The 23,974-nt window shown below is 36.9% G+C and overlaps 1 protein-coding gene across 2 annotated transcripts in view; it reads right to left on the reverse strand.

Moving 5' to 3' along the window:
- Nucleotides 1-8,568: 8,568 nt before the first annotated feature.
- DCLK1 (doublecortin like kinase 1) overlaps nucleotides 8,569-23,974 on the reverse strand; it is a 248,821-nt gene continuing 233,415 nt past the window's right edge. Inside the window, exons 17-18 of one of the 2 annotated variants that reach the window (XM_029960882.1) lie at nucleotides 22,127-22,200; nucleotides 8,569-13,468 (exon numbers count right to left, since the gene is read on the reverse strand). In XM_029960882.1, the coding sequence (XP_029816742.1) occupies nucleotides 13,411-13,468; nucleotides 22,127-22,200 (132 nt within the window). In that variant the 3' untranslated portion in view covers nucleotides 8,569-13,410. The remainder of the gene's footprint in view (nucleotides 13,469-22,126; nucleotides 22,201-23,974) is intronic. The other variant, XM_008934247.3, reaches the window with a different exon arrangement.

The following is a 23,974-nucleotide window of genomic DNA, read 5'->3' on the forward strand; positions in this document are numbered from 1 at the left end:
GAGGAGCTGGCTGCCACTCACAGATCACTGCTTCTCTAAAGAACAACTCACACAAAATAAAAATTAACAAATAAACCAGATCTTGTCCATTTCATAAACTTTGGTTACTCAAACTGACATCTCATTTTCCTGCTTTTTTTCTTTGAAGAGTTGCAGTACATCTGTGTTCTACTTCAAAGATTTAAAATTGTCCACCAATCCAATGCTGGTGTCAGAGAGATGCCACATGTTGCTCCTGTGTTTTGGGCAAGTTGAATAGTTTCTGGATACTAATAGCTGCACATGCTCACCAGAGGTTGTTAGTTTTACTTCTAAAACTCTTCACTCATTTGATGTGTCTCATGGCTTCCACCATGCCAGCCTGCTGTGAAGTTTCCCCATGCAGAGCATAACCCTGTAGTTCAACACAGCATCAGACCTGCAGACAAGAGGTCAAAGCATAAGCAGCCTATTCATTTGACCTAAAATTGGGAATCAGGCAGAAAACAGAAAGTCTAGTCCTTCAAAATGGGGAGCTGGGACAGCCCCTATGCTGGCATGGTCTGTGCGAGCCAGCTGACCGCTCCTCTCCTAAGTATAGAATTGCATTTCGCTGTCACTACATCATTTACACGCTCATGCAGTGTGAAATGTTCTGCAGCCAGAGCAGCTGGCTGGCCCTCACTGATTCCTGCCATGCCAAACCATTTAGACCATGAGTCACGGAAATCCTGGAGTCAGGAAACTCTTTCTTTGTTCACAGTGTGTCAGGTTTTTTGCTCTCCTCTTCAGCTCATCACTCTTCACTGGATATGTTCTCTTGATTTGCGAACTGCTGGTCTCCAGGAATTTCACTGCCACATGGTTATTTGTGGTTTGGATTTTTCCATCTATCTCAAATATATATATGTATAATATATATATATATATATATATCAGTCTCCATCCCACTCAAGCTCCAAAGATTGACTGAGTTCCTCTTTTAGGATTTTATTAGCAGCCTCAGGGCAGCACAAGCCACTTCCTGCCAGTCTGCATTCCTATACAGGGAATACAACGTCATTAAACCTTTCCAGTGGCCTCAGAAAATTTCAGCCTATGGGAGTTATGGTACCGTCAACCTTGAGTCCAAGTAGGAACCTACAAGTATAGCTACTATAAAGGGTAAAGGTTGACATTTTAAGGGCAACCACTGCATATTTTACTCAAATTAGGCTACAGAGCATGCTCATACATGCAGTCAGTAAGTCTGCTACTTAACGGATTCATTTGGGTTACATGGGAAAGACTGCAGGGAACAGTGATCAATTTGTTCTGACACGAAAAGAGAAATGTATGACACTTTCTCATTTGCTACAGATGAATTAGAAGAAAATACTATAATTAATTATCTACAGGTGTTTTCTTAGCAACAACAAAAACACCAACACAGTTCTCAAAAAATGAATACAGACAACTAAAAAACTTTTCTGTCACACACAAGTGAGGGAGGATAGTGTTCTTCACTGATGCATAGGAAATTGGACCTATATGGGGGAAAAAAAATCAGGATTTTCTCCTCCTTTGGCAAATTGAAGGGACCACTACTGCAGGAACGTGACTGCACATCTCTAGTGACACTTTAACCCATCATTTCAGTAAACAACCAAATTGCTGTGCGATAGCAGCAGGATTGTTTTCTACAACACACTTCCTCTCTTTGTGTTGTGGTTATCAATGCAGGGGGAACCACTTGGTGGGCCACTGTGCTTTGCTTCCAGCTCTGTGGCTGCAAAGTCAGCAGGTGGAGCGGGCCTGTGGGGCTCTGCAGCCTTCAGTAATTAGGTGTGCATTAAGAAAATAGTTTGAACAAATTTGTAACAAAAGGAATCTAGACCAAAATGCCTTCCTCAATTGCAGTTTAATTTAGCATTGCCTGGTCAAAAATGAGATATTTCATATTCTTAAGGAAAAACTGAAACTGACAAATTCATTACTAGATCAGGCTAATCTAGTAAATTAAGAGGTAATTCTGAAGAAATAATGAAAATTCTCTAGTGGCATATTAATTATGATTTTCTTTTCAGCTATTAAGAAAGAAGGATTATGGATGTGGCCAAGAATAAAAAGAGATATATTTTCAGGGTCAGTGAATTTATCTTTTCAGGCGTGTAACAGAAAAGAATAAACCCATTTCCTTCAATGCAGGCAATTTGAGAAGCCTTGGACCAGATATGTCCTTTTTTCACTATATTGCATAATTAAACTTGCTATACTTCAGACTTCAGTATCTGCTCAAATACATGCATATGCATGTTTTTTATCAAAAATCCAGTGAACTCTGATAACAGACAGTTATGTCTCAGTACTAGAAATTTAACTTTCTAGTCGTAATGTCATTTACTAAATTTGTTACCTGTGTATTTTGTTTCTCCTATCTAGAGCTTGTATAAAAGGATAACGATCTGGGGAGTATCCTGAAGCATTATGGTATATTTACATGGCAGTGGCACTTAAATAACAGTACCAAATTCTATGTTACATAAAGGGAAACAAATAGTGAATTACCAAGATTTCTGTTCAAGTGATTTCTCTGCCTGGAGTGCAATCTGTCTGCAGTTCAGAATGAGCAGCTGGACATAATCTAGATCCTATCTTCCTTATCAGTCTGTTGCCCAAACAGAAGAATCATGATAAGACTTGGATAGTTCTTTGATGTACTGCTACTAATCTTTACCTTTTTTTTTTTTTCACATTTCCAAAGTCCCATTTCCCTGAACATAACTGAAACAAGTAACAGAGGGCAAGTTGGAGTTTTGAACATGTTTCCTGTTTAGAAAAATGAAAGCAAAACCCCAACTCAACTGCTTTCCAGGGAAGACTTGGTTATGACTATGTACTACTGATTTGCAAGCTGCCCACAGGGTTTCCGTTTGCTGCCTGATGTCTGCTGCCCCATTTAGTGTCTGGCATATGCTCACAGCCAGTGCAGAGGCAACAAACCAGCACCAATAGCTACATTCTTTAGTCCCTTTGCAGAAGCATATCTTTTAATATTATCATGGATTCAAGTATCATTCAAAAAGAGGATTTCACTAGCTTTCATTTATCCAGACTAAATGGTATTTCAGGCATCAGCAGAAGCTTTTGCTGACTGTGCAGTGCAGAGAAGCCCCATGGCTGTTGGTGTTTTCTGGCAGAGACCAGCAGTGCAAATGCTGGCACACAATAAGCCAGGGTTTAGCTTTCTACCTCCACCATGACAGGTGGAAAACACGGCCCAGGTAGCGCAGCTCTGGGGCACAGCAAGAACCTACAACCAGGGCAGCATCTAGGTTTAAGATTTTCAGAAACTGCCTTTTCCCATATTGAAAGTTAAGTGGCAACAAATAATAAAACTCTATGTCGCCTATCATCCAGGAGCAAGTGACTGCAAGATAGAGCCTCGGCATGTCTTCCATCATTGTCCTTTAGAAAGTATTGGAAAAACCTAACGCATAGAGGTAATTTGGAGACGACACACGATGCCTCCTTTCCACATATTCCCAGTTTTACTGTGTATACAATGTTTAAACATAAATTATTGTGCCCCAACTTCCTCCAAGTCTTTCTTCTTTTGTAACCACAATATTTCTTCACATCCTCCCACTCTTTCAGTTTATTCAAAATAAAAATTCTTTGAAAGATCCAGATATAAAGAACAACAGTGTAGAACTTGATCCTGACAAACACAACATACACTTTTGAGGCCCTACCCCTTACTTTCATGAACAATTTAAGTCATTGCTTCTGTTGAAAGGAGTCCTGTCTTCCCACTGCAACAATCACTTTTTTATATACCCTTTTTCTTTACATGCTGATGTATGGGAGCAATGAATAGAACCAGGTAATTAACGCAGGGTAAAGCTTTTTTATTTCCCTGGAGCAGTTTCTCTACTCTGTTTTACACATGGACGTACAATATTTGCACCACACGAGAGAATTAGATTGAAGGAAGAAGAAAGAAACAAATGGCCTGGAGGGGCTGTAGGTGTCTGGAAGAGAGCAGAGGAGAAGGGGGTTGACAGTGAAGGCTCGTGAAGGATTACGGTGTTCGCAAGTCACTAGACTTCATTTCAGCATGCCAAAAACTTCTGCTGCCAATAAGATGGAAGACAAACTTTTCAGGAAGACTAAGTCCAAGAGGGAGAGTACATGCCTATAACCTTGTTGTCAGTTTATAATCCCTGTGGGGAAAAAAAAATATTCTAGACAGACATCTTCTGACAGACTCTTTAGTTCTGCAGCTATCTTCTGCATCAAAAAGCATTCCATGAATGAGTGGTTAAATAGAAACTATTAACTTGTAAATGAGAGTAGGATAAAATACGTACTTTTATCAACATGGACCATTCGCTTAAGAGTTGGACTCGATGATCCTTGTGGGTCCCTTTCAACTCAGAATATTCTTTGATTCTGTGATTTCTCTGGGAACATTTGTCTTGTGTCACAAATAAATAAAAGGGCACTTTTCCTGCCTTTCAGCAAAAATAATCACAGAGCCCCGGTGGGATCTCATATTACTTGGACTCCTTACTTGTAGCTTTTATACTCCAGTACACTTGCTGATAATGTATGAAGTACAAAATTAAAACTAAATCGTCAGAATAAATGAAAACGTACACTATGCAATGTATTATCCTCTGGCCCTTTATTGTATTTCTCCATTCATCTGCTAATTCCCAAAATCCAGCCATTTACAATGAAACTTCCAGTCATTAGTGGGATTTAGCAGGCTTGCACTGTAAAATAGTATTCACATTTCTCATGAGAATTCATACATATAATGTTGCAGGGCACTAGATACAAAGCCTCTCAGTCCACAACTATATTTTATTTCCATACACCTATCCAAATCCACCTCCTGTGCTGGAAAATTAACACATGAAGTGAGAATTTTCTGAATAGTGACTTCCTTTTTTTATAACCATGCTCATTGAGACTCACTTTGGTGCAGAGGCTTATGTGGGAAAGCTACGATGTGGCTGCATGACTAATTTTTCAAGCCTGTGCACAGCTTCTCAGGAATGCAGTTGGATCTAATTCCTCGGTGGCTTGCTTGTGATGACTGAATTGAAATATATTGTAATGATTCTCTGTTCAAGAATCATGAAGTTATTAGAAGTTGAGACTAGAGCTGAAGTATTAAGTAATTTTTCCTTTTCTACTCTTCTATTACCTACTTAGAGCAAATATTTTACATAAAAGTAAGCAGCAACTTAAAAACTTAGCTCAAAAATTAAGATGATAATATCAGATCTCATTTCTGTTCCTTCGCATTTTGAAAAATCCCATTTGGCTTCCCTCCTTATTTTTGCATGACCATACAGAAATAATTTAATTAGTACCTTGAAAATTAGAGATTCATCTATGCCATTCAAACCACATAGCAGTTCCTAAGTTTCTTACTTTTCAAATGAAATGAAACTTTTCTAAATTGAAATAATTTAGAAATTTGTTTAAAGGCCACTACTTCCTTAGATGGTTTTTTAGAATGCATGAGAAAAGTGCTATTTAATTTCACACTGAAGTAATCCTTCAACAATTTCCTTTCAGGCAGAATATAAATGCTTATTACTAATTCCTTAATAAAATTAAAAATAGGTTAACCTCAGACCAGTTATTTTTTTTTCCCCTCAGATAAGACACCAAAGATCAGCACAAATGGCAAGTGATAAATTGGCCTCTTAGCATTACTCCACAATCATCCTCCTCCCTTCTTTTTCACATCAACTCTCTCTGGAAATGCCTCTCCTGAAGCGCTTCTTGTTTTAGTATCAGTCAGTCAATTTGATTCCTCCCTCCCCTTAACTATCAATGGCAAAAGTTGTCGAGATCTGATGTTACCTACCTTAAATTCTAACTCTACAGTGAAGCAATTTCACAAAGACTACACCTAGTTAAGATTAACGATAAACACCAAATTGCCAGAAGTTCATCCTTTAAAGGTTTATTTGCCTTTTCCTACATGCTTGGATTTTCAGAAGAGAAAAAAAGTGTATCACTCTCCTTTGCAAGATACAGCACCAGGAATTTCCTTGGACATTGTATTTATACCTTACAAGTAATCCTCTCTTTCAATTTACCAATATCTTTCTTTCCAATTCTCAAACTCTCACAATATGATGGGCCCCAGATTCAATAGCTGTGGGCATTCTGTTTGAAAAGAAAATAAATTTATAGGTGCTTTTATTTATATCAGACCCTTCTGGTCTTATTAGCAAGTTTGAAGCTTTCCAGGCACCTAATGGAGAAGTACAGGTCAAAAAAATAATTGCCTCTGAACAGCAATGGTGGTAGTGGTAACAGAAATAGCAGTAATAGCAGCAGCAGTAATAGTCATAGTAGTAATGTCAGCTCTTCCTGAGAGTAACTCTAGACAAGTAAGTTAAGCTTCTTTTTCATCACTGTGGGTTTTTTCTCCAGACACCTAAAATTAGATGTGTTTGAATAACTTATCACTAACCTTAAAATCTGTTGGATACATAGAAATAAAGGTATCTTTTGGCTTTCTGAGTCCAGAATCTTCCTACAAAAGGACACATATATGAGGATGTATCAGAAACACCTCAAGAGGAAAGTTTCTCATTAACAGATCAAGTTGCACTTAAAAATCAATTGGAGTTTCTTGATTCCAATGGTTCTATTGGAAAAACTCTCAAAAATCTGTCTGACAGTTGGTCGGAAACCATCTTCCAAAGGTCAGTCTACATTTGTCATGGCTAATCACTTCCTATATGTTTTTTCTAGCTCTATCATTTGGTGTAAACAGTTATTTTCCCCATCTGATATTTACACATGGCTTGACAAAATGTGCAGCACTGTAAGTGGGTGCCTAGAAAATGGCACAACTCTATCTGGTGCCCCCCTCCCCCCACTTAGGTACAGAGAATACTTGTGAACATGACTGAGTGCTGTGGTTTATCACTCAAGTCAATCACTAAAAAGGATCAGGAAGACATCTCCATTACAGGTGGGTCAATCCACAAATTCTTTTTTTCATGGATACTTTGTCCCTTCCTCTGTCCTCTGCTACAAAAAACTGCAGACAACATGAAGCCTCAATATAGCAGCTCAATTCTTACTGAAGCCATTTGGCATGGGCTATCCAAGTATATATGCAGACAAGTATAAAATGCATAGACATCACTTTTTGAAAGCTGTCATTTCCCAAAGGACCCACTGAGGTAGAAGCATGCTGCAGAATTGCTACTAAAAACAATTAATTTGCAGCCATTTTTTAAACACCTAATTTCCCCACTAGCCTGTATGCAACACTACTTCAAATAGCTACACACGGTCTCATTTAGTGAATATATGAGGAAGAGGTCTGCATTAGGTTTGCTAAAAGAAATAGGATTTCAATTCCATCTGCGTCTGTGTGTGTTTGATTTGTGTATTAATTATGCCTGTTTGTAGCTGTAAATTTGCTCCAGCTTAGTATGTGATTAGCTCCGTGCATGAATTCACTACACTGTGTGGCTCCCTTGCACTTTTACAGTTTTCAAATGATTCCACACTTATGCTTTTTAAATTGCTTTTAAAACCCCTCTTGTTCAGTGTGAGCCTTCAACTCTGTCTTGTTCAGACAATTTTTTCCCTTAAGAGAAAACATGTTCCTTTGATTCGTCTCTTTGTGGACCCTTTTCACTGGTGTCTTGTCAGCTTTGTCTATGGTGTTACTATAAAACACAGAACAAAACTGCTTCTTTACTCAGTCTCATAGGGAAATTCAGCATATTCACATTTAGCATTTTCTACGTGGAATGAGTTAAACTAATGGGTTTAGGAATTACATAAGCACTCAGTAGGGTGTATACATACCCATTACTGTGCAAACTTAAAATGCTTGTCACGTCAAAATAAAACTCTCCCACATGTGGAACATTTTTGCTCTTGATCACTGAGTTTTCTCCCTCGTTTTCAAAATGCCCAAAAGTTCTGAGCTGTCACCTTTGTAGTTAAAACCTGCAAGATGTGCTTGAAAATGTAACTCAGCTGAAATGAGCGGCATAAAAACCACGTTTGTGTCTGTGAATGTTTGTGTACAATCAGAAAATAAATGTTGAAGCGGTCAAGTTGATTTCTCTCATATTTTAGGAAAAGAATCACTCTGAGCTGAAAAATTGTATGCCAAGTTTCTGCCTGAAGCAAATTTTTACAATCAAATTAAAAACCTTTGAGACTAAGAGTTTATAATGGAAATACTAACACAGCCTTAACCATGGCAGCACTAGCAAGCACTGTAATAATATTAGGAAAGCTCTTCCTGCCCACAATTTAAACTAAATAAAAAAGATGCCATTTTCTAACACATACCCCAGGCTAGTAAATAACAATGATTTAATGTACTTGCCCTGTGGTAATATAGTAGCACTGCAAACCTCAGAGCCAATTTTTCTCTTCTTTTCTTTATTTTTTTTCTTTTCAAGCATATATGCCCCATAGGGAAAGGATTGCAATTTAGCTCTTATTTGTGGATATATCGCTTTCATTTCAACAATTCTTGAAAGCCTTCCTTCTGTCATATGCTACTGTATGTGAGCACCCAACTGAATAAAGACCCACCAGGCTTTTTCAGGAGTTTATTCACAGGTTTGGCTTTCCTTATTGTAGTATGCACCACATTTAAATTAGATGAGGGCTACTGTAACGCAGTAACATTGTCAATGACTGGAATCTCACTTTCCCCTCTAACAGTCTGAAGCAAATTAATGTATTGGTTGTTCTTAAACAAGTAAACAGTTTCTGCTACAATGTCAAGGAAAAAGAATGTGTTCATTAATATGAACAATCTTCATCTACAAAGATGATTTACACAATGCATGTAATGAGATAGCTTTCCCCTAACTAGTACACTACCTAACTGAAAAGCTGATTCCTAGGACTTTCTTGAAATTACAATATTGTTTGTTTACCAATAAGAAAGACAGTCTCAGTCACCTATGCCACCATAGTAAGCTCTATAGTAAGTACTTAAAAAAAGAGAGATTTCTGGAATCACTTGTGGAATTAATAAAATTGATAACTACAGACTTACACTGCATCAATGATACATATTATTCCTGTGATAAGTTGAGCTAAAAATAAGATTAATTTGGTTATAGAAATTCCTTAAACAACAACACTTAAATAATTTCAAACTTGAAATTTTTCAAGAATTTTCTGAAAAAATCAGCAAACACTGGCTAAAAAAGCAAAGCAGTTTGGATACACCAATGTAATCAGCATGCCTAGTGCTTTTCTGTTAACCCTCTGAGTAGAACCATAATATTCTGGATTTTTTGTATAATAATGCTATGAAAATTGTAACTTACAGAAATACTAATTTATATGTCATGGCTTAATAAATCATGTTCTAAATACATTTAGGCTAGGCCCATCATCTGGTGAGTGATTAATCCATCCTAGAATTTTAATTATCCGTTAGAGAAGCAGTCTCTAGCACCTATAAGGGAAATTTAGATTATTGCCCTAGATTAGATGCTAAACTCCTAGATGGATGAAATTAGATAAAACAACTCCCAGTTCACCACTATTCAACTAATCCTGTGCTATCAGTACTATATTTTCACATCAAAGTTTGCTCACTGCATGTAAACTCACTAGAATATTGCACTTAGGTTGGAGTCCATGTTATCCCTGCTTATATTTAATTGAGAGGAATTAATCTGGAAGTGACCCTAGTCTACTTTCCTGTTAATACTAAGATCAAACTGTCAGGCATCTCCAGAGATGAAACATTAGATGACCTGAATCACCCTTTGGAGGTGTTCCTCTCCATCTCCTCGGTGATAGATGGTGCCTACCACAAGTGCCATCCGTCTCTGCTAACTACCCAGGCTTAGTGGGAGGAAGTTGGTCTTGTATATATAACAAGCACGAAAAAAAGCAATTGTTGCTACATTTAGCAGCAATACAATGCTTAAAAATTCAAAAGGGAAATGAAGAAAGAAGTCAGAAGGACTGGTACATATTACAGTAAAAAGACCACAGTGTGCTATGTGCTCTCCCAGATTATCACATTAGAAATAGCCTATTATGTTTGATTTCTTTTTTTCATTGGTGTTGCAAATATTTTTTAGGGTCATATATTCTGTCTTCACTTACCCCCAGGAATTCAGAGGTTAGATTGAAAGAAAGGGCAGTCATTGCCAAACAAGCTTAAGTCATTATTACTTCCATGAAACCATACATACATATACATATATATGGTTATATTAAAAAAAATATATATGGGTATATGGATATATTTAAACCTATCATTGAAAGTCTTTTAAAACAGTTCAAATATTCAGATACCTTTTCTTGAAGCCTAAAATAAGCTATCAATATTTTGAAACCCAGTCTCTCACAGACCTAAAAATAACTAAAAAATATTTTTATAGTTATGTTCATAAAACATGAACGAAAGATCAGAAACATATAAGATGTTGGGTATGAGTCGGATTTTCAAGATCTAGGATTTTTTTTATATACATTTTAAGTAGTACAAGATGGTGCAAGATGAAGGAACCAAACATTTTAATGATAATCCTGTATTCCAAAGCAAAGCAAAGTTCATAGGAATATCCTAGATGGCCTTTTGAATAATATTTCTCATGCATAAAGTGAAGCATATTTTTATATTTTTTTTTCTCCTGACTTCCCTCTCTAATTAAGAAGAATGAACATCATCCTTTGCTTTAAGGCTGCCAAATTTTTGCAATAGACAAGGAGCATGTGGTATTAATGGATGCTTTTTTATTACCACATGTATGTCTTGCATTACATGGCTGAATTGTATCTCTTCTAAAGGGAAGGCTGTTATATAATGTGGGAAGGCCAGCACTGGAAAAATGTATGCCAGATCCTGACCTACTGTAAATTAGTGTAGGTAAGTGTCAAGGAAGGCTTTACCTTGGCTGAGGGTTTGATCCTATGGAAAAATAATCCCTCTCCTATCCAAATGTTACCTAATTACAACCATTAACATTACAATGGCAGTGGTTGTGCCCCATCTACTCAGCATCTTCTCTCTTCAATGCGACTAGGGTTGGATGGTCATAGTCAAGGATCTCAAACAGACATAGCCCTTTCCCAAAAACTAAAATCTTAGAGCATTTGTATGGCAGTTCCTTGGTCCCTTAACCTTCTGCCCCAGTGGAATTCTCCAACAAGGTGCTTATTTGCTTCACTTGGGTTAAGATGCTGTTATTCAGGTTCCAGACAGAGTAATGAAGCCATGCACAGGCCTTCTGCCCATGGACATGCATTCAGAGATCAGAGTTTCCTGATGACTTAGATGACTTGCCACTAAACTCATAACCTGAAATTTGGTGTCTGATGTAAGCTTCCACTAGCAGTTCCTTCTACAGTCAATGTAGTGAGACAAATCGGTTAATTAAAATGTGAGTCCTGCTTAAAATTCATGCCCATGACAGGTGAAATGAATCAAACCTGGAATGTTCATCTCTCTATATTGCCAAGGAAGCCTGGAGAACTAGTTTCAACTAAGCATCTCACTTCTAGCTTTTTAATATTGGGTGAATTAAAAAAAATATATTAGCTACTTGTACCACTTGTGTGAAGGTTCACAAGACGAAATTCCTGTGTTTAAAATATTCCAAGTTTTTAATATATAAATTTTCATGTCTGAGGTAATGAAAGATGCACTTTGTAGGATGGAAAAACAGAATTCCAGTGTTTCTTGAAATACAGTTCAACTTCCAACTAGATAGTTCCAACTAGAAGTGCAAAAGAGCTTTACACTAGCTCCAACAACTTGCAGGTGCACATTTGCTGCCATATGGACAGTTCCATGAGCAAACACAACTCACAATGGGAACAATACTGTGGGCAACTAGCCTTGTTTCTGCAAAATTTATTTATGTTTCCCAGAAAGATCAGAAAAACTGCATATCATTTTAGGGAGCATATTGATACTTTGAGCTGTATGATATGAAAGGAAGAAAGAAAGAGAGAGGAAACCACATTTATGTGACTTTTAAAAAACACTGTGAGAAAACTAACTTTAGAGGAGAAAAATTCTATTTTATATGAGTAATAAGAGAAACTATAAATTTCACAATGCTATTTTTTATTTTAGAACATGATTTTGAAAGTTGCCTTTTTCATTCAAGTGAAATTCTGAGCCAGGTAATTTTTTTCTTCAAATTATCACATCTGAAGCAAAAGTCTACACAGTGTGCTATTTTTATAGAAGCCACCTTTAGGATAATGGTCAAATAAAAAGCTATAATGCTGTGTTGAGGTTTTAACAAACTAGAAATATATATACACTCTGTGTAAATACCCATTTTATTAAATATTACAAATAGAACTGGTGAATCATTTTTAGTTTCTCCATTCTAACACAAAACTTCTGCTAATTCAGTTTAGGGTTTACACATATATTAAATTACTTGTCTTTTCCCTGATTTAGAAGTACTCTAGCTATTTTAAGGGTAGTTCTTCCATTCATCAATGTTAATCCTTTAAAATGACTGCTAGAATAACGAGGTTGTGCTGAGAGGATGCCTGTACATTTCGGAATGTGGCTCAAAGGAAACAGGAACTTCTCAACTAGATCATTACATACTGTTACATGACAGAACGTGTCCTCAAGCCACTTTCCAAGACTCAACATTGTCATTAGGAGAAAACTATATGGAAGCAACCTTTTGTGGCCAGCATCATGTCATCTTCTGTAAACCATGAGGATGCCCTAAACTGAATTTCCCATTTAGCCCGCATAATGTCTTCCAATAACAGTCACTGTGGAAGTACAATGAGCTGCTGTAGAAGATACCATTTGTTTAATTTTATTTTCATTTTTAAGCCTATATCTGTAACTCCTAAGCAATAGTACATTTGATATATTTTTGGCCAGAAACAGGCAAGGAACTTCAGGATACTATAAAAGATATGTGCGTATAAAAGCAAAAAAGCCAGAATAAAACCCTAATGTGGGTTGTCAAGATTTAAGTTGATCGTTTACTCAGAGGGTTAACATGTGCTAAAATTACATACTGCAGTTCCTAGCTCCACTGATGAAAACATTCACTGCTTCTATCTTTAAATAAAAAAGCAAAATAGCCTTAACCCTTTGAGGATCATATTAGCAGCAAGTTGCAATCTAAACAGAGAACAAGTATTTCAATCAATTAGGAAATTATTCTTACAAAGATTCTGTGAGCACCCTTTTGCATTCCACCATCCCAGCGTATACTGCTGGATAGATCAGTTGTAATCATTCCACACAGGTCTGAAGAAGTTTCAGGGTCTCAAAGGGTTAAAGCCAAGACTTTTGAGTAAAAGTGTTTTATTAAAAGGGTGAGTTAGGTGAGCGAACAGTCTCGGATGAACTTGGTGAATAATCTTCCGATTCGGAGTTGAGTTCAGGTGGAGCTTGTTGTGCCTTATAACGTCCCCTCACATCCTGGTTGCGTCTTCGTCGGAAAACCTGCCTCTCCTTATCAAGAGCGGTGGTCTGGCAGGGGCATAAAATAAGAATAAATGAAATTAGGCTGTGTGTGAAACGCAAAGGTAATGAAAACCATGAGGTTTTATGTGGCCTGCAAATACCAGGGATAATAAATGTTCAGACCAAATTAAACCTCTTCTGTCTCAGTCAGGTCTGAAAGGTTGAGCCCACAACACAGCTAAATGCTTTAAAAAGTGCATGTCCCAAACCTTAAGAGGTAGTGTGACATCATCAAGCAGATACAGTGCCATATATATGAATGCCATATGTTCTACTTCTGGATGCTATTAATTTCATCCTTTAACAGATTCGAATTTCAAGCCAAATATCAACTGACCTTCCCCCACCCTTGTCAAAGTATAAATCTGTTTCTACAGGCAGGGCAGAGATGTAAGTTTGTCTTTGATTTGACCTAATGAAGGCCGATACACACTCATCCGTGCTCAAGTCAGTGCAATCATCTAACAAAGATGGATTGTGATGAAGTTGTCAGACAAGAGAGAAAAACAAACACCAAAGGGAGCTAGCCCAGCTCCCTGACACATCATGCTGCTCAATGGATGTTCTTAGGGAGAACGCTGAAAAGCTGTGACGGAAAGACCCGTTTAGCCTGACCATGCTGTCTCTTCCTGTTAACCAAGGTCTACCGAATTAAATATTCTGCTAATTTTATCTATGTCTATATAAGGTATCTAGGAATAGGAAAAAAGGATGTTTACTTGATGGCTCTACTTTTTGATGATTCTGCCACTATTAAGAACCCAAGTCTTAATAAGATGGCTATAACTTCTAGCCACATTCTTTCTTCCGCTTTTCTGGCACAATTTACAAGGTGAATCTGCAACCCAAGTAAGGGCAGCCTTAGTCTAACTAACAATTTCAAGCATGGGACTGAGTTTTGCTGGTTTTTTGATTATGGGATATTAGACTGTAGTCCCTGAAATCACTGTAAAATTTTAAGTTCAACAGGATGGACTTGATTCAGCAAGAGCACTTTGACACATGGTTAGCTGCCTTCTGAAGCAGGGCTACCTTCTTAAATCATGACCTGTGACTGTTTTGGAAAAAGCAAAATGGGAAAAGGCAGGTGTCTAGTAAGATGACATACAAAATGCAACCAAGTATCAAATCATGGCACTGGAGGCAAAGATAACTTCGAGAACTGAATAGGTTTCACTGATAAGGCTTGTAAAATTTGTCCCTATAATAAAAACCTATTTAAAAGATTGCAGCCAAAAGGTTATTCTACTTCAAAGGATTTATTGTGTTCTCTTGAGGCATGCATGATCGATTTCTCTAGAAAATTTACCAAGTTACAATGTGAGCCCCATAGGAGAGCAGAGATGTATTTATAGTCAACATATTTTTGAGAATAAAATGAAAACTAAATCCATCATAATGGTGCAGAATAGCATTATAGCAATCCACACTTTCAAATAATGCAACCAGCATTCAAAAATGATGTAACAGAGACAGAAGGATGTGCAGGAGTACAGAACTACTATAGCAAATGGATTTAGTTAGGTTAAATTGATGAACTACTATTTTTGTGTCTAGAACCTTTATAGCACTACTTTAAAACAGTAAAATAATAAACTTTGTTAAGTTCATCTCCATATTTTAAATAATAATTGCTACAAAATCCAACACTTTTCATCCGCCAAAAATTTCTTTGTTTACTGCTTATCTTTTAGGTAAGAGCTCTAATTAGTATTTTCAATGCCTTCTACATTTCTTAGCCTTGAACCAATTCAGCTTTTGATTATTTTTAATGTGAAACAGAAGAATACCTAGATCATTTACACACAGTGAATATACTGCATACAGTATGCAATTCTGTGTGAAAATTGAAAAGAACGGCATATATTACCACTCTATGAAATACAGATTTCCATTTAAAATATTTTTTTTTAATGCTTATAGGAAATAAGCACTTACTTAAAGTTTAAGCCACATCACATCACCCTGTGGTAATAGATACTCTCCCCTGAGAAATGTAAACATTTCTGGTTGAATAAATAAAAATACTTGTATTAAATTCCAATTTTATTTTTAAAATCTGCTATATGAAAATGGCAAACATATATGTAAAATCTGAAGGTATTTAAAATTAGGTAAGTTACACAGAAGAAAATGTATAAGAATTTTTTTTTGAAATTTAGCCTAGGATATTGCTTTTTATAAAGGACAAAGATGACTAAACAACAGGACATCTTTTTAAAGATGTCTTTAAAAATAAACCCCAAGATATTAGCTTTCTACTATTGTTGGGAAAGCTTTAGAGACTTTGCTTTAAATCTATTCATTTAAATACACATAAAGGCACTCCCTTGCTTAATAATAAAAAATGTTAAGCAAAATAACCCTGATGGTCTCACCTAATCTACCACCTTATGCTGCTGTAGTTTGTAGGGTCAAATATTTCTGGCTTCCTAACCCTTCAGAAACTTCCTGAGATATTTTTTGACTGTGTTTTTCTTTTCATTTTTATCTGAAGTTTTCCCTGGATTTGATCTAATTGGTCTTTGTAAAGATATGCTTGCAGACCCAGGGGCATTATTGTGGTTACTCTCCTGGGCTGAGAGACATGCAGAGCCTTTCTCACCCAAACAGCTTATCGAATAAAAATGTATAAAGTCACAGAGAGGCAAAGTCAGTATTTATCTAGTGAAAGCAAAACCACACAAGTCATACTCTAATGTTTAATGTTTAACATGTCAGAACTACCAAATGGGGCACTTCTGGCCACAGACAGAGTGCTTGGGCCCTAGAGAACTTGCAGGAACAGGCTTATTTTGCCCAATGTTAAAATGAAGTTTGACACTTCTCGTGTCTATAACCACTGGATGGTATTGCCTCTCTGCATTCTGCACAAATGAAATTTTTCATTTAATGATGTTACAGTTATTTTTTACTTCCAAAGAATTGCAAAATACAATAGATCAAGCCTTTGGAATGCAGAGAAGATGGTAAGAGAGATAAATTTGAGCATTTCCCAGATTTAATAGATTTCACAGAATATTCTGAGTTGGAAGGGACTCACAAGTCCAACTCTCTTAAGTGAATGGTCCTTACGGGAATCGACCTCAATGACTGTAAGTGCTTTGTAAGTGCAATTTTCATCTACTGTACTCTCTTGTGCATGTGGGTATATTCCAAAAATCAGCTTTTTCATTATCATTGATGTTTTTGTAACAAAGGCCTCTTATACACATTGCCTTGGTTTAACAGATGTATTCTTTCACCTCCTGTTCATCTGGTGGTTTGCTGGTGCATGAACCAGTCCACTATGGATTTCCAGGGCATTTCTACTTCAAGCTCTTTCAATAAATAATAAGAGGATCTGAAGTGCACTTATGCTTCACAGGTCTGCAAAACCCACATTTTCATTGTCACATTTTGACGTTTTATTTTTTCCTGGCTTGGGGTTACAGAGTGAGAACTTTGAGCACTGTATGATTGTAATGGCAACTAAAATGTAAGGATAGCATTCTTATTCAAGATATGAAACTGTTCTGCAATCTATATGAGGAAAGGTAGAGCTTCTTAGCAGCAGACAAGTGGATTGCCTCTAATAGTTTGGTGCTGCTGGGTCTGAAGTATTTCATCAAGCACTAATGTATTTTGCATCAACATTTAGTAATCCTGACACCCACTACCAAATGGTTAACAAGCCATTTTTGGAAATACATTTCATTTGAAGTAACAGAGTATGAATTTAAAATAGTAGTTTCTATCACCTAATACTAAGGTGCAACTAGCATTTTTCCAGGATTTTTCTTTAAGGAGTGTCTTCGTCCTGATTTCTATTACTCGATGTTACAGAAATCCTGATCCATGTAAATTCATTTTTTTATTTTGGAAAACACTGAACTGCGTGCTTATGAACAGATATTAAAAAACTACAGCTGCTTTGATATATGTGTTGGATTTGCAGCAGGAAGAGCCTTATTTCAGTTGTGGGCTGATATTTTCTGTCAGGTCAGTAATTACTGAATTAGAGTAACTGCATTTTTTGAAAGTGAGCAGTGACTGTTATTCTTTTCACTTGTCTTAATTTACTGCTGGCCACCAAATATAGATATATATTAGTTTCATTAATAAAAGAACATTATTGTGCATTTTGCCTCTTAGTCCATCCATTATTCATACCAGGCAGGAGACTAAACTGGGGATGCAGCTGTTCATGTATTAATCTAAGAAACCCTTCCCTTTGCTTGCTTTTATTCTGCAGGAGCATATTTCAAATTTGTTAGCAATTTTCGTGATGCTTTGTTTAGTGCTAGAATTACATGAACATATGTAATGAAACACTAGTATTTTTCTTCCAGTACGTTCTTTTATATACATGTATGCGTATGCACAAATTTAAATGTTCACACCTAGATAAGTTTATCCTATTTCCTTAAACTTCTGACTAGTGACCTCTATACATTGAGATATGTAATGTCAGGTTTCCTTGCTGTAAAAATGATCATTAAACATTGCTCATGGCACAAGCCAGGCAGCCCTTCAGTCTCATCTTTTTTTAATTTCTTTTCCATGGGTTTCTCAGGCTATATATATATATATATAAATAATATATATATATATATATTTGTGTGTGATTGATTCATGAATCAAGACACTTTTTTGAGAGTTCTTCAAACTTAGCAATGCACCTCAGTCCAGAAGTGAGACACTCATGTTATTTTTAGTCCCTCAGGCACAAGGTATAGCTAAGTCAAGTTACACGGTGATTTGGAGACGTGCAAATGACCACATCGAGGGGATAAATTAATCGAGTGGATTTGAACCTAGACCTCCAAATACAAAAGGCCAGTGCTTTAGCACACCATGTAACTTCTGACATGATATTTAGCTAAAATGAAAGTAAAAAAGAAAGAAAACCAAATCAATTTGATATATGATTAGTACTGTATTGGTGAGTGAACACAAAGACAAGTATTCTATGGACATAACTGCTGAATCCATATTGCTATATTTAAGTTTGTGTTTACTCTTTGACATCCCCCATTTTTAGAGACACAATTCCTCAGCTGGTTTCAATTACACGTGAAAGAGACTCAGTGCCAAGTTGTTTGCATGAGTGGATTTTGTTTATAGTTTGTAAATCAGTTGTGGTTTTTTTAGTCAAAGAGCAGGAGAAGAGATTTTAAATGATTTTAGATATTTGCTTGTATTTACCAATATTCAGTTTACAGAGGGTTTTATGGTACTAAAAATGGCACTTTACAGATAGCAAGCCTAATTCCCAACTTCCTTGTCCCATCATCGAGACATCTGGCTGTAACTTTTGACTTGAAAGTGTATTGTATCCACCTGGGACAGGTGTAAGTAACTTGACAGATGCAATGTAATGTGAATTAGGAACTAAAGATAGAGGATGGAACTCTGGGTTTGAAAATGAGCTATTCAGATACATTTTTAACTGTGAAAGTGAGAACTGTATTTTAAAAATCCAGTATTTTATGAATTCAATATTGCCCAGATTGATGATTTTGTTAAGCATCCAATGCAATTCATCTCTATTTTATTATCATTACACGGATAGATCATTAATGACTTTCCCATACGTTTCCTGGGTTTTATTTTGCCCATTTAGCTTTTCTACAATGTCTGGGGATATATAGAAAATAACATACCCTAACATTTTATTCTGATGTTATATATAATGCTACATATACTAATATTTTCTACTAATATTTTATGTTAGATACTATTATTCTGGTATTCCCTCGATATTCTGAATCAGCTCAAACTTCAGGGTTTTAACTGGGACCTCCAGGTCTTGTCCCCTACTGATGCTGCTTTGGCCTTTTCTGCACCTCTAATTGCAGGGCTGATGTCCCAACATCATTAGGTGGGTTGCTTTTAAAAGGTGTATTACTCTGGAGTCCAAATGATTTTACTGGTTTATCTCCTGTATTTTTTCCTGTTCCTCATATTCAAGGAACCATGTAAAATTTTCCGGGCACTATAGCTCATACCTGCTACAATAACTACTACTGTACATAAGGTTTGCTCTATTTTGGTACCTCAAAAAAATCATGTCACTTCCGTACATATTATCCTACTTAAACGGAACAAAAGTATGCAGAATGAGTGATCAGAAAAATAGTATTTTGAAGGAATTTGAAAAGGAAAGTCTTCTAGGCAGAGGAAGGTTTTCTGCTTATTGAAGGAGGAAATAGTGCCATTTAAAAAGTATTTTAGAAAACTGCCAGAAACTAGGGATAAAAACAAAGAGGAGTGCAGAAGAAACGTGTAGTTTAACGCTAACAAAGGGAGCATTACATTTTCCTTGGGACCTGCTTTCATTTTTTTGCTCTACTTGTGAATTCAGGTTAATTTTCATAGGCCTGTGCTGAATTATGTGTTTTATAGATGGGAATTGATGAACCTTTTCATATGCTTTGCATCTGCGCTACTAAAAAGTAAACACTTTCTACACCAAAACGGTTTTATTTAGACTAAAGTGTTGGTCATCAAAGCACTTGCTTGGTCAGAGGTATCCTCTCCTAGCGGATTTCCTAATTAAACATCTACCCCTATAAGCCCTGCTCTCCCAGTTTGCCTTTCCACACTAGGTGCTCAGTTTAGAAAGCCTTAATTATAAACATTGTTGTTACTGCCCCCAGCTGGAAAACAGAGCAGTTTATGTATGAATAAGAGAGATTATCGCCCATCTGCTCCAGCCCATTATTCAGGGATGTGTCATTTTGTATGCTGATGGCCATTACAATGCTTTAGTCAAATGGCCTTTTTTTTTTTTTTTATAGCTTTATTTATTTACCAAGTTGCAGAATTAGACCCTTCCCCCCTACATCCTCAAAATGCATATGGTTTTTTTCAAAACCTGGGCTAAGCAGTTAAACTGAGCCAAGGCCAATCTGAGGAGATGCTCGCTTTTTGCACAGCCTCCTTTTCTGGTGGTCTGCACCCCCTGAAGGTGGAGTTTTAAAAGATCCAAACATTGTGTATAGCAAATAGGAAGATAAATAGAGCTCAGGCGAGCTTCCCCCCATTTTACAGAGGAGAAAACGAATTTGCAACTCTTTGTCAAAGTTCTGCTTGATACAAATGCCATCTTTCCTTCTCAAGCAGAAAAGAAAAATTCCTCTAATGCTATGAAGCACACAGAGCTAAAACTGGGCACTCAGGCCCCATTCACCTCTTCTTCAAACCAAGGGGCACAGATGCTGGGCGGTCATCAGGGCTGCAACCCGTGAAGCATGATGCCAAGTGACAAGACAGATCAAGCAGGTTTTGCTGTGCCCTCACAGGTCATGGTAGGTTTATAGCCACTACCACAAGTGCAGTAGGCTGGAATTAGATGAATTACAGGTACTGCTGCACACTCCAGCACCTGGAGTGAAAGTCTTTCTCAATTTTTGCTAGCCAGCGTTCAGCTGATGGATTGGAACTATTTTTTTACTTTTTGCCTGAGAAATAGGCTTAGTTTTGGGTTTGGGTTTGTTTTCTTTTCTTTCCCCAGAACATCCATATTTAAACTATGTAGCCCTTAGTGTGCGCGCAGGGAATCGTTAGGTTTTATGGAAAGCGTGCTGTAGCCCAATCCATGCACTTGGTGATGTGACCCAGAGTGGGAGTTATACTTTACTGGAAACATTTGCAGTGACCATCTCTGCTGTTTTGCTAACGTGGTTAATTTGCTGAGTTTTTACAAATCTCTCACAGACAAGCTTTTAAAGGCAGTGTTAGAAAATGCAGGGTTCACAAGAAACTTATAAAAATTTCTCCAGCTTTCAAAATGTAGGTCTTGTGAGTAATAAGAAAGAAAAAAGACAGCAAGTAACCACTTGATGGAAATTCCAAGACTCTGGATTTATTGAGGAGGTGTGTGGGCCTCTCGTGGGCTATCAGACCTGGATCCCTTCTTGCCCCTGCTGCAGAATAAGCCTCTCCCTCCCAGAGACCCATTTTATCATACAGGTTAAGCCAGTTAACAACAACCCTGACACAGTTACACAATGAAGAAAAATATATTCAAAAGACTCATGCAATATTTAAAACAAAATCAAATCAAAATAAATAGGTATCAGAAGGGTTTTAAAAAGAAAAGAGAAGGAATGCATTGTTAGAAACACAAGCTTACCAGCACATACAATGCATTGTATTTCAGTGAACTTGGGAGAGTTTCTACAGCCCGTGTTATGTAAATGCATTGTTCAATCTAAGGTAAGGATTGTGTTTAATCGGTTTAAAATGACAGTATATAGCTCCATATCTTGCATGGAAAAAAGAGGAAAATATATGCTGAGAGCCTGTTGCTACTCCGTGTGTTTTGAAACAGGAGCACAGGGGAAGCAGATGCCTTAACAAGCAATAGAGAGGGGGAGGGTGAGTACTTCAGCATATCTGGTAGATTTTCTATATACACTGTCCTTTTAACTATAGGGGAGATTGATATTGAGCATGTGCGATGAAGAGAAAGCTGGCAATGTGGGTGTGAGGGATGGGTGAAGAAAGGGAATGAAGGGGTGTGGCATCTCAATCAAGATTAAAACGAAACTGATAAAGCAGCATATGGACCCGATAACAAATCAAAAAGCATGTTTATCCACTGAAGGAACTGGTTAATGGAGACTGCCAGCACGTTGCCATGGAAACACTGACTGTTGGCGCTGCACCATCTCATACCTTATCCAATACATTCCTGGTTGTTGGTAGTAGTCCAAAGACCCTGATCTCTTGATGGTAAACCCGTGGTCCAGCTGAGCAGAGAGAAACGGGGCAACTCAGTGGATCAACATTAGGCTAGAGAATTCAGACTCCAGAGCAAGCTGTTCCTTATTTAGTGCATATTTACTGTTTTCACTTTCAGAAGGCTCTTATCTAACATCCTAAAGCTACCTACCGCAGAAGAAAAAAAAAAAAAGGTAAAGAAATAAAAGAAAAAGATACTAACTCTAGATTTGGTCTTGCTAAATTAGAAGCCAATTTATTCAAACTAAAATGGAATTTGTGAAATAGATTACTTAATGCATAATGCATTCATTTAAAAGTCTGACAAATATCTTTTTACCTCCAAAGACAGTATTGCCCTTTTAAGTTGCACATACCAGTAATAGGATATTATCTTTTGCAATAAACTGAGAAGTTTATTAATCAAAAAAAAAAATTAAATGCAGTGCAACCATCACAAGGAGCAGGCTAGACACACTACACAAGGCTTAAATTAGACTGCTTCAAAATCATGGAATGTGTAAAGACAAAAAGAATCACATTTTGATACCCCATCAATCATGGTAATTCATTTCTAAAAATGCGTTAACCTTGGAAAGTAGGACTACTCAGAGCCATGAATAACATTGTTTATCATTTCAGCTTACACCTCATGCTCAAAAAGATAATACTACAAAACTATTTGGTTTAAAATTGCACCAATTAAAGTCAAAATGGAAATGAACTTAACATTGTGTCCAGGAAAGTATGCCAGTGATATTACTTAAGGAATACAGATTTTTCAAGTTTAGTCTATCATTAGCAAAATCACGTGCATAGGAACAAAGAAAATGTGTTCTTTTCCCTAACCCTTCGGTGCTGCTCTAACAGACGGTGGAGACGTCATTTAGCTGAATTAAATAAAATTTTATGGGAAAATATCTACAGAGACACTCTGTCTGCTTTAAAACTGTTAGTTGCAACGATTTTCAGATTTTGCCCTAGGAAGAGAAAAGGCCATTTTGTGTTTCAATAAGAGCATGGTATATATTTCCAATACTGATGACAGTTTCTAATTCTAAATCAGAAAAGCAGTTCAACACACTTCAAGGGGAGTTAGGAATTAACCGCAAATTTGAATTTTTCTTGATGACTCCCCTTCAATAATTTAATAATTCATTCCATTTTGTTAAAACAATGCCACTTTCATCTTATTTAGAATTATTTAAAGGACGCTTCCTGTTTAAAACCATGGGGACCTTGTACCTAGAGTTAAATTTGTGTTTGCTTAATTACACTGGTCTGCTATTGCCATCTACTGGCTTCCTTGTATGCTGCACATAAAACACACAAAAGGGATGTTTTTCTAAAAAGCGGATTAAAAATATTGCCCTAAAATTGAATAGCTAAAAAAATAATACAGAGAAAATGGCGAGAGTCACTTCCTAACACGAGTTTGAAAAATTTTGGCAGTGTGGAAATTCTGCCATGAGAAACCCGGCTGTGGACAATGATCCCAGGAAAACACAGATAATAGATGGGAAGGGATAGTCGAGACACAGGTTCATCTTTAAGGCAAGCAAAACTTACAAGCTGAATTTGGCTTCTCTTCCACACCACCCAAGAAATCCTATGGCTAAAAATACCGCTTGGCATTTGTAATTTTTTTTAAAAATTGGTAGAATGCAGGGCAATGACCCACCCACTGCCTTCCCATTGCCAGGGCCCTGAACCCAGGACCCTGTAAGCAACAGAGAGCTGCACCAACTTTCTGAGCAGCTTTTCTCCTTAGCTGTTCTACTCAATTTCTCTACTTCTCCAGAC

Source organism: Manacus vitellinus, unplaced genomic scaffold, assembly GCF_001715985.3.
Source record: "Manacus vitellinus isolate BGI_N305 unplaced genomic scaffold, ASM171598v3 scaffold_2_pilon, whole genome shotgun sequence".
NCBI classification, from domain to species: Eukaryota; Metazoa; Chordata; class Aves; order Passeriformes; family Pipridae; genus Manacus; species Manacus vitellinus.